The sequence below is a fragment of the Chiloscyllium plagiosum genome, chromosome 3 (assembly GCF_004010195.1).
Source record: "Chiloscyllium plagiosum isolate BGI_BamShark_2017 chromosome 3, ASM401019v2, whole genome shotgun sequence".
In the NCBI taxonomy this organism is placed as follows: Eukaryota; Metazoa; Chordata; class Chondrichthyes; order Orectolobiformes; family Hemiscylliidae; genus Chiloscyllium; species Chiloscyllium plagiosum.
The window spans coordinates 40,096,036-40,108,162 of record NC_057712.1 but is presented as its reverse complement, the minus strand read 5'-3'; the positions used below and the strand labels follow the sequence as shown (position 1 = coordinate 40,108,162).

The following is a 12,127-nucleotide window of genomic DNA, read 5'->3' as shown; positions in this document are numbered from 1 at the left end:
TGTTCCTCACACAAAGTGTAGAATGCCTTAGGGTTTTCCATAATCCTACTCGCGAAAGCTTTTTCATGCCTCCTTCTAGTTCTCTTAAGTTCACCCTTCAGTTCTTTCCTGGCTACCTTGTAACCCTCTAGAGTCCTAACTGATCCTTGCCTCCTCAACCTTAAGTAAGCTTCCTTCTTCCTCTTGACTAGATGTGCCACATCCCTTGTCATCCAAGATTCTTTCAACCTACCATCCCTTCCTTGCCTCAGTGGAACAAACCTGTCCAGCATTATCAGCAGGTGCTTCCCAGATTTCTGTTGTGCATTTCCCAGAGAACATCTGTTCCCAATTTAGGTGCCCCAGTTCCTGGCTAATAGCATTGTAACTCCCCTCCCCCAATTAAATACTTTCCCATACCATCTGCTTCGATTCCTCTCCATGACTACAGTAAAGGTCATGGAGTTGTGATCACTATCACCGAAATGCTCTCCCAGCAACAAATCTGACACCCTGGTATGGTTCATTGCCAAGCACCAAATCCAATATGGGCTCCCCTCTCATTGACTTATCTATATATTGCGTCAGGAACCCTTCCTGGATACACCTGACAAAAATTGCTTCATCCCAAACTATTTGAATTAAGTAGGTTCCAAGCAATATGAGGGAAGTTAAAGTCACCCATGACAACAACCTTGTTACTCTGCACCTTTCCAAAATCTGCCTCTCAATCTGCTCCTCTGTGTCTCTGTTGTTATTGGGGGGGTCTGTAAAAAACTCCCAATAAAGCGACTGATCCTTTCCGGTTTCTGACTTCCATCCACACTGACTGCAGACAAACACTCCTCGATGACCCCCCCCCCCCCTTTCTGCAGCTGTGATACTATCCCTGATTAACAATGCCACTCCTCCACCTCTTTTACCTTCCCCCCCTATTGCTTTTGAAACACCCAAAACCTGGAACATCCAACAACCATTCCCATCCCTGTGATATCCAAGTCTCCATAATGGTCACAACATCATAGTTCTAAGTACTGATCCATGATCTGAGTTCGTCACACTTATTCCTGATACTTCTTGCATTAAAATAGACACACTAAAATATTCAATAAGATCATTGTTCACATGATTGTGGCCTCAACTCCACTTTTCTATCTGCCCAATCAGTATACATGACTATTTTCAAAATCCTCTGCACTTGCCCTGTCAGGCATGTGCAGAATCTTAGATTTGTAAACTCCCATACATATAGGCCCAATCTTTCCTCATATGGCAATCCATTCATTATAGGAATCAGCCTGGTGAACTCTCTCCAAACTGCTTCTAATGCAAGTATATCCCTCCTTAGTAAGGTGACGAAAATCTTGTAGTAAATAGTACTCTCGGTATTGTTTCATCAATTGTTTCCTGAAGAAGGGCTTATGCCCGAAATGTCGATTCTCCTGCTCCTTTGATGCTGCCTGACGTGCTGCGCTTTTTTCAGCAACACATTTTTCAGCATTGTTTCATCAATGCCCTGTACAGTTTGTAGTACAATTTTCCGAGCTTTCATCTTCAAGCTATTACCATAAAGGCCATGCTGTTACCTTCATAATTGCTTGCTGTACCTGCATGCTCATTCTTAGTGATTTGTGTACAAGGACATCCTAATTCCTCTACATGGCAATATCTTGCAGTCTTGATAATAAGACTATAAGAAATAGAAACAGGAGAAGGCCATTCAGCCCCTCAAAGTTTGCACTGCAATTCAATAGGATCATGACTGATAGGACATTTCCCACATCCACTTTCCTGCCTTTTCCGATTTGATTTCCATACTGATCAAAAATTTCTCTCAGTCTTAAATATACACAAAGACTCTGGCCCACAATAGAGCCATAGTGGCAAGGAGTTCAAAAGACACTCAACCGAAGAAATTGCTCCTCATCTTCATCTTAAATGTGTGCCCATTTATTCTGAGACTATACCCTCTGTCTTAGACTCTCCACGAGGGGAAACATCCTCTCAGCATTTACCCTGTCAAGTCCTTTAAGAATCCTACATGCTTCAATGAGATTATTTCTCATTTTTCTAAGTTCCAAAGAGTAGACGTCTAACCTGCACAAACTTTGCTCCTAAGGCAACCCCTCATTCTAATTTCCCATCCCTGCTGCCAAAGCGGACAATCTCTCATTTCCTCAATATTTGCACAATTAATCTGTCTATATCACTTGGCAGACTCTTTGTACATTCTTCACATCTTGCTTATCCACCTATCTAAATATCATCAACAAATTTGGTTACAATACAGTCAATTCATCTAAGTCATTAACATAAATTTTAAAAGGTGTGACTCAAAACTGACTTCCATGGTTACTGAAGTTTTAGGGTCTGAACAGCAGTATTTCCTCTAGGCTGCAAGCCACTTCAAGGTTCCTGCAACTGCTGAAAATTAATTTGAAAATTGAGCTTACTGAGGTAATCATATTTTGCTAAAGATGCAGTTAAGCATATACAGGTCAGAAACTAGATATTCAGTTTTGACTAGTTAACCTCTGAAATCCACCAAGTTGTTCCACTAACTCAAGTCAGGAATGATATGGAATACCCTTAACAAACATTCTTGGGGGCTGGCGGGGGGGGCACAGCTTCAACAACATTTGGGAAGCTTGACATCATTCACGATAAAGCAGCATTCTTTCGTGGCATCTCATCCACTAACCTAAACATTCACTGCTCCACTACCAGCATATTGTAGTTACAGTGTACACTACTGAAAGTATGTACTGCAGCAACTTACCAACTCTCTCCAGCAGCAGTGACCAAACTGCTCAATGTGGGCAGCAGGTGCAAAAATACACTGTCACCTCCAAAAGGAAACAATCCCAGCTTGAGCAAATATCACTGCTCGTTCAATGTCACTGAGCTCAAAATCTTAGAACTTCTTCCCTGACTTCATGATCAAAACAAAGTTAAAGAATCTCCAAATTCTAGAAACAACTAGGGTTGGGTAAATGAATATTAACCTTTGTAATAATATACTATATCAAAACTCTCCACACGAGCCAATAAGAGCAAAGTTTTAATTGTGAATACCTAACAAAGACACTGGTAGCAAATTAAGCATATACACAATCAACTCTCCCATATTCCTCTTTATGAAAGGTAACTATCCAGCAACAGGAAATGCCTACAGCATTGAAATAAATTAAGCTCAAGCACTTGCCTTTCAAAAATGACCAAACTGACTTATAGCCTGCTTCTGAATGCTAGTTGAAAAAGAAAATCTATGCAGTCAACAGCCCAGTTTTAAGGTCTACTATAACTACCACAGAAAACATTCATGCAAATATAAAATAATGAGGACACTAGAAATCTGAAATAAATGCACACTGCTGAAAACATTCCGTAGGTCTAGCAGCATTTATGGAGAGAAAAATAGAGCAAATATTTCAGACTGATGAAGTGTTAACTCTGCCTTTCCCTCCAGGTAGTGCCAGAATGTTGAATATTTCTAACATTTTCTGTTATTATTCTCAAAGCTTTACGTATAAACTTGACTTTTTTAGGAATGTGAACATGAAACAGAAAATGTAATTTATTCTAACAGTTCTTCTCAATGTGAAAAACAGTATACAAGTCTATACGAGTTTACAATATTTATTTCACAAGAACAGGCATCTTCAAATTGAAGAACTTAGATGTGTTTTGTTTACTGAGGTAGATTTTTGTTATGTCTGGAGCGTAGTCATTAAAAAAGTCACACCTTTCCTGTTTTAAAGCATATTCAAGCATTTTAATTCTTCTAACCAAATCCTTCTTCAGGTTCTCCTGGCCTTTTCTCTCTCCTTGCAAGAATGAGATCTGCGCCTGAAACGATAAAGAGGAGCATCAGCTACCTATATCTATAAGAAAGAGAAAGATTCAGGTTGACAATTTTAGATTTAAAAGCATTTGAAAACATTTGTCTGGCAAAGTAGTAATATACCATCTCAAAGATAAAATTGATAGTCACCATACATGATGCAAATGCAGGTCATTAAATTGAATTATTAAAGTCATAATTTAATGCAATAAAAGATTAATCACAATTTTTTTTACCAACTCCATTTGCAATATAAAAATTTTCTTTAAAGGTGAGCAATGAGGCAAGGACATAACATATCACGTCAAGATGTTGTACCGCTAAAATAGAGAACCATTATCTCTTTATAGTGGAGAAGGAATGCCTTTTAACAGAAAGCAAAATTGCACTGTTGTATAATTTGTTGACAATACTCATTTTGGCTACACCTTCCTCATCATTCCATATCCTTAAGATGTGATAGGCTAGAGGGAATTGGTTTTTAAATTTTATTTCGAGTTCCTATTCAAGCACTGAAAATGATATAATTAATCTGAAATTGATATAGAGATGATAGGGTTGTACAAATGGATTGCTGTTGACCTGCAGACGTCGATGCATTACTTCAGTGTTATGATAGATTGGAGATGCCACTATAGATTAGAGTTATGGGTAGAATCAGAGAGGATGGAAACAAATACTTCGATCCAACTCGCCCATCTAGGTTTCCTAAACTGAACTAGTCTTGTTTGCCAGCAGCATTTGGCCCATATCCCTCTAAAACATTCCCATTCGTGTCCCTTTCCAAATGTCTTTAAAATGTGTGTATCCATCTCAACGACATCCTTTGGCAGTTCATTCCATATACACACCACCGTGTATGTGAAAAAGTTGCCCCTCAGGCCCCTTTCTTTGCCCCTTTTACCTTAAACATAACCCAACTAGCTTTGGACTCCTCTATCCTGGGAAAAATACCTTTACTATGCTCCTCATGTTTTTCTTCAGGGAAAAAAGTCCCATCCCACCCAGCTTCTCCTTGTAACTCAAGCCCTCCAGCATTGGTAACATGCTTTTAAATCATTTTTGCATCAGGGTGACCAGAACTATATGCAATACTCCAAAAGTGGCCTCACCAATATCTTGTTCGGGTATAACCTGATGCCTCAACTTCGATACTCAATGCTCTGATCATCAAAGGCAAGTGTGCTAAATGCCTTCTTCACCACCCTGTCTGTGATGCCACTTTCAAGGAACTATTACTCAAACCCCAAGGTCCCTCTATCACTTCTGGGGAGGAGTTTTAAGTCATGCATTGCAGAGCCCTCACTATTTATTCTGCCACTAGCCCTGCCTCCTCCATTCCATTTCTAACTACTGATCCTTCCTTCCAGCTACCAACCAGAATCATTCCTCTCATCGACCAACCAGGTCTTAACCACCACCTGTGTTCACCCATCATGAGTTCACCATTCCGCCCCTCCCCTCCCTCTATCTACAGCTCCCCCTACCTCCACCTCCATTCCTCAAGAAGGGTTATATTTGAAATGTTGACTTCTCCACCTACTGATGCTGCCTGGCTTGCTGTATTCTTCTAGTCTCCTGCTGGTCTACTTTGGATTCCAGCATCTACAGTTTTTTGTTTCAAATTATATAATTGCAGCAGTTCAAATATTCCTTCTCAAGGAATACTATATCAAACGCAATAGATGGACATACCAATAAGTAACAACCTGGTTTATTTTTCATGCATAAAACAGAGTAAAGATTAAAACTGTGTCATATAGACTTCAAACTAATTAAAAGATATAATGTACATCTTGGAATAGACAGTTTTTCTTAAAATCCAGAAATTAGTACTTGTTAATTAATGGCCAAGTTTCATATCCAGCCATGATATTACTATTTCACATCAAGTGTCAACAATTTATAATAAGGTTCACTGCTGTCTTTCAGGGTAAGGATTCTGTTATCCTCGTTTGGTCTGACCAACACATGATTCCAGAGCCACAGCAATGCGGCTCTCAACTGGCCTCTGAAATAAGGCACTCAGTTGTATCAATTGCTATGAAGTCTCAACAAAGAAAAGAAATCAGATAGACCACCTGGCATTGACCTAGGCACCAGAAACGATAACTGGAAAAATGGCTCTGTCCGCCCAGTACAAGTCCTCCTTGCCAACTTCTGGGGGTTACTGCCAAAATTGGAAGAGCTGCCTCACAGACTAGTCATGTAATTGTTTGTCATAGTCTTACTCATGGAATCATATTTTAGAGACAATGCTTCCAATAATATTATCACCATCTCTGAATATGTCCTCTCCCACTGGCAGCAGAGACCCAGCAAAGGTGATGGCACTGTGGTATGCAGTCAGGAGGCAATTGCCCTGGGAGTCCTCAACATGACTGCAGACCCAATGTCGTCTCATGGATTCAAGTTAATCACGGGAGGATCTCCTGTTGATTACCACATACCGTCTTCCCTCAGCTGATGAATCAGTTACCGTTCCATGGTGAACATACTAGGAAGAAGCACGGAGGATGATAAGGGCACAAAATGTACTCGGGGTGGAGTTTTCATTGTCCACCACCAACAGTGGTTCAGCAGTAGCAGTACTGATTGAGCTGGTGGGTCTTAAAGGACATAGCTGCTAGACTGGATCTGCAGCAGGCACAGAGGGAAAAACATACTTGACCGCATTCTCACCAATGCTGCAGATGCATCCGCCCATGACAGTATTGGTAAAACTGACCACTGCACAGAACTTGTGGACTCAAAGTCCCATCTTCATGTTGAGAATACCCACCATTGTGTTGCATGGCATCGTCATCAGGCTAAAAGGGGCAGACTTGGAATAAATCTAGCAACTCAAGACTGGGCGTAATTGAGGCTCTGTGGGACATCAACAATAGCAGATTCATACACCAACACCAATCTACCGCTCAACCATTACCAACAAGCCACAGGACCAAGACTGGTTCAATGAAGAGTTCAGGAGGGCAAGCAAAGGCTGAGCACTTCAGTTCCAAAAAGTTATACTGAACCATTAACAACAGAAGGGACAGCTGGAAAATGGGAAGCCTTCAAAAAGAAGATAACAAGAGCCCAGGGACAGTACGTTCCTGTTAGGGTGAAGGGAATGCTGAATGTCGAGAGAAATTGAGGCTTTTGTCAAGAATAAGGAGGAAGCATGTGTCAGGTACAGACAACAAAGATCAAGTGAATCCTTCCAAGAGCATACAGGCAGTAGGAGTATACTTAAGAGGGAATTGTGGAGGGCAAAAAGGGGACAAGAGATAGCTTGGGTGAACATGGTTAAGGAGAATCCGTAGGGATTCTACAAATACATTCAGGTCAAAAGGGTAATGAGGTAGAGAATAGGGCCCCTTAAAGATCAGCAAGGCTCTCTATGTGTGGAACCGCAGGAGATAGGGGAGATACTAAACAAGTATTTTTCATTAGTGTTTACTGTGGAGAAAGACATGGAACACAGAAAACTTGGGAAAATAAATAGTGACAACCTGAAAAATGTCCATATTACAGAGGTTGTGGTGCTGGACGCCTTAAAACGCATAGAACTAGATAAATCCCTGGGACCTAATCAGGCGGACCCTAGAATTCTGTGGGAAGCTAGGGAAATGACTGCTGGGCCCCTTGCTGAGATATTTGTATCATGGATAGCCACAGGTAAAGCGCCAGAAGATTGGAGGTTGGCTAATGTGATACCACTATTGAAGAAAGATGGTAAGGAAAAGCCAGGGAACTATAGACTGGTGAACCTCACATTGGTAGTGGTTAAGTTGTTGGAGGGAATCCTGAGGGACAGGATTTAAATGTATTTGGAAAGTTAAGGATTGACTAGGGATAGTCAACATGGTTTTGTGCATTGGAAATCGTGTCTCACGAATTTGTTTGAGTCTTTTGAAGAAGTAATGAAGAGGAGTAGTGAGGGTACAGCAGTGGACGTGTTCAAATGGACTTCAGTAAGGCGTTCGACAAGGTTACTCTTGGTAGCCTGCTTAGCAAAGGTGGATCACATGGAATACAGGAAGAGCTAGCCATTTGGATACAGCACTGGCTTGAAGGAAGGAGACAGAGAATGGTGGTGGTAGAGGGTTGCTTTTCAGACCGGAGGCCTGTGACCAGTGGTGTGCCACAGGATTGGTGCTGAGTCCACTGCTTTTCATCGTTCATATAAATGATTTGGGTGTAAACATAGGAGGTATGGTTAGTAAGTTTGCAGATGACAACACAATTGGAGTGTAGTGGACAGCGAAGGAGATTACATCAGAGTACAACAGAATCTTGATCAGATGGGCCAATGAGTGGTAGATGGAGTTCAACTTACATAAATGTGTGGTGCTGCATATTGGAAAGGCTAATCAAATCTGGGCTTATACACTTAATGATAAGGTCCAGGGAAGTATTGCTGAACGAAGAGACCTTGGAGTGCAAGTTCCCTGGGCAGACTGTTAAAGTCATTTGGCAGAATGCCTCATTGCCAGAACTTTCCAACAAGCACCAAGACATGGCTTTGGCTGGTGGTGAGAAGGGCTCTGCTGGTGAGATCCTTTATGCACGCCCGGACTCTCAGCCGCACCGCACGCTGCCCTCAAAGTGGCTGCAATGGGTCGAGACCATCACACACCTCCTTCTGGAATGTGCCTATGCGGAGGAAGTCTGGAGAGGAATGCAGTGGTGTTTGTCGAGGTTCGTCCCGATAAGTGCCGTGACACAGGACTCCGTGCTCTACGGCTTGTTCCTCGGGACGCACACCGAGACGAACATCAACTGTGCCTGGAGGATCATCAACTTGGTGAAGGACGCTCTCTGGGCGGTCCGAAACCTGTTGATCTTCCAGCTGAAGTTGACCCCGACTGACCCCAGGACTACGTGTTCAGGGACACGCTGAAGCTTGGGGCAGCTGCTGCCAAGGCACGGTGGGGAAAGACCACTGTGTAACGTCTGCCTGCCTAAGCACAGGGGGCCGACACAGTAAGGGGGCTCTGCTGACCCCCCAGCTAAATATGTGGATAGTAATTGTACAAACCTGTATATATGAATGACGAATGTGTCTCTGTATGCAAAGAAATGGAATGTTTACGCATGTATGGCATGACCAATTGTGATCATCAAAATATTTTATGAATAAAGTATATTTTTGAAATTAAAAAAAAGACCTTGGAGTGAAAATTCATAGTTCCTTCATACGTAGACAGGATAGTGAAGACGATATGCTTCCCTTTATTGGTCAGTGCACTGAGTATAGGAGCTGGGAGTTCACATTGTGGCTGTACAGGACATTGGTTAGGCCACTTTTGGAATTCAGAATCCAATCCTGGTCTCCCTGCTATAGGGAGGATGTTGCGAAACTTGAAAGGGTTCACAAAAGATTTACAAGGATATGGCCAGGGTTGGACGGTTTGAGCTATGGGGAGGTGCTGAATAGCCTGGAACTATTTTCCCCACAGCTTGGTGATGAATAGCCGGGAACTATTCTCCCCAGAGCGTTGGAGGCTGAAAGGTGACCTTATAGAGGTTTATAAAACTAAGAGGGGTATGGATATGATAAATAGACAAGGTCTTTTTCCCAGGGTGGGGGAGTTCAAAACTAGAGGGCATAGGTTTAAGGTGAGATGGGAAAGATTTAAAAGGGGCAACGTTTTCACGCAGAGGGTAGTGTGTGTATGGAATGAGCTGCCCAGAGGAAGTGGTGCATTTAAAAGACATGTGAATAGGATGAGTTTAGAGGGATATGGGCCAAATGCTGGCAAACAGAAATAGATTTATTTAGCATATCTGGTCGACAAGGACGAGTTGGACCAAAGGGTCTGTTTCCGTGCTGTACACTCTACGACTAATTGTCAAAAGTACCAGGTGGATAATTCATCTTCCCCTTGCCAGTAGTCCACAGTATCACAGCTTGAGGCATCACATACTCCAAATGCTGTATGAACTCACAGCATTGCTGCAAGAGTACTGAAGACCTATAGATGGATCTGTTCCCTGGATGCTGCCTGCCTGACCTGCTGCGCTTTTCCAGCAACACATCTCCGGCTCTGATCTCCAGCATCTGCAGACCTCACTTTCTCCTACTGAAGACCTATGCTCCAGAATTTGCCCCTTCACTAGCCAAGCAGTTGCAGTATAGCCACAACATCTACCTGACAATATGGAAAACAACCCGACTATGTCATGCACACAAAAGTTTGGACAAACCCAACCCAGGCAATTACTGCCCCAATGAACTCTCGATCATCAGTGAAACGATGGAAAGAGTCATTACTAATACTGCCAAGCAGCCCCTGCTCAGCAATAACCTACTCAGTGATGCCCAGTTTGGGTTCCAAAAGGGCCCCTCAGCTCCTGACCTTATTACAGCCTTGGACCAAACAGCTGAATCCCAGAGGTGAGGCAAGTATGACAACCCTTGATGTCAAGGCCACATTCAACTGAGTATAACATCAAGACGCCCTGGAAAATACTGTAAACAATGGGAATCAGGGGCAAATTCTCCACTGCTAAGTTATACCTGGTATATAAGACAATGATCTTGGTTGTCAGAGATCAGTCATCTCAGGAGAAGGAGAACTCGGCAGGAGATTCTCAGGGGAGTATCCAAGGCCCAACCATTTTCAGCTGCTTCAACAATGACCTACCCTCCATAAAATCAGAACTGGGGATGTTTGCTGACAGTTGTACAATGTTCAGCACCATTTGCGACTCAAGGCACTCATGTTAAAGTGCAATAAGACCTGAACAACATCCGTACTTGGCTGAAAAGTGGCAAGTAACATTCACACCACACAAATGTCAGGCAATAACAATCTCTGATAAGTGACAAACTAACCACTGCACTTAACATTAGTGGCATTTCTGTTGTGAAGTTTAGTATTTGTGGATTGGAAGACAGGATGTTAGAATTTGATGTTTTTAAAATGATAAGATGGGAGGGGGTGAAAAAAGAGTTTGTGGTCCCTTTAAAAGATGATTTTTTTTCTATGCTTAATGAGTTGAAAATGAGTGTCTACGGGCAGCAGCTTGCCAGTTGCAGATGCTTGAATTGCAACATAAGGCTATATTGTCACCAGGCAAAGCAGCATTTTTACCAAGTCAACAGGTGTTTAAATTTAGCCAATTAATTTAAACCAGCCACTTGGAGACTAAGGACCAACTAAGTTTTGACAACCTAGAACCAATCTGATTGTAAAGAAATCAATAGGTTAACGGTATAAAAGAAGACAGCATTTGAAAATTGGCAAGAGCAAACTGCCATCTGAAGAGATTAGGTCTCTCAGAGTAACCATCATCCAAGTGAAGGTACAGCGGCATTCTTAGCCTAACACCATAATTCAGCAGAGACAGGCATTCTTGACACAAGAATTTGAAAGGAGAGGTGTTCCTAAAAGATCAACGAAAAAGACAGAAATGTCTGGCAGACATAACCTGGCTGTCAACGTGAGACATTAAATTCTATTGTTTTATTATATAAGGAAGACTTGTATACACTGAAACAGCATACCATTAGAATTTTGTTTTATTCGGGAATGATTAGTAGTTAAAGGGGAGTTGTTTGGTTTGTTAGTGCTTCTGTTAATATGTTCGCTGTTTGAGTTAGATAAATAAAATCTTAGCTGTGATTATAGAAAGAGTGAATGGATTTCATTCCACATTTTAGCAAATGTCACCAAGGGGTAGAACATGAACAAGGGATGGACATGAAGAAAATAAAAGGTGACAATGTCAGCCTGGAGAAGGAATCCAGTTCTGGGAATGTCCTGACTTCCAGCAAATACAGAAGTGGAATCAAGTCTTTTAACTGGGCAATAAATACTAAGTGCAGAAGCAGGAAGATATAATCAAATGAATGGCTCAGAAATGTTGAAAATGACAAAGAACAGCGCATGTTTTTTGTAGTTTTAGAGCTATCTTGATGCTATGGAAAAGGTGGTCACCTCATTAAAGGGGTTCAAACAGAAAATTTAGTGGAATCAATGGACAAATGGAAATGACATTTCTTGCAGAGAAGTGTAATATGATTCATTTTTGTTAGAAGAACAAAGAGAGGAAATATGAAATAAAAGATACACAATTTGAATGGAGGGGTGCAGGAACAGAGGGACCTGGGGTATAAATGTATGAATTGTTAAAGGCGAGAGGCTAGTTGAGAGTGGATAATAAAGCATTTTAGAATTCTGGGCTTTATAAACAAAGGAATGGAGTATAAAGGCAAGAAAGTTACAAAACATTGATCTGACCTGACAGGAATATTGCATCCTTTTCTGGACATCACACTTTAATATAAATGTGGAGGCATTGAGGGCAGTC

General features: G+C 41.7%; 1 protein-coding gene across 2 annotated transcripts in view; it reads right to left on the bottom strand.

Annotated features, from left to right (window-relative positions):
• Nucleotides 1-12,127, bottom strand: part of LOC122542680 (striatin-like) — a 139,617-nt gene that overhangs the window by 79,347 nt on the left and 48,143 nt on the right. For both annotated transcript variants that reach the window (XM_043680661.1, XM_043680668.1), the window contains exon 2: nucleotides 3,725-3,828. In XM_043680661.1, the coding sequence (XP_043536596.1) occupies nucleotides 3,725-3,828 (104 nt within the window). The remainder of the gene's footprint in view (nucleotides 1-3,724; nucleotides 3,829-12,127) is intronic.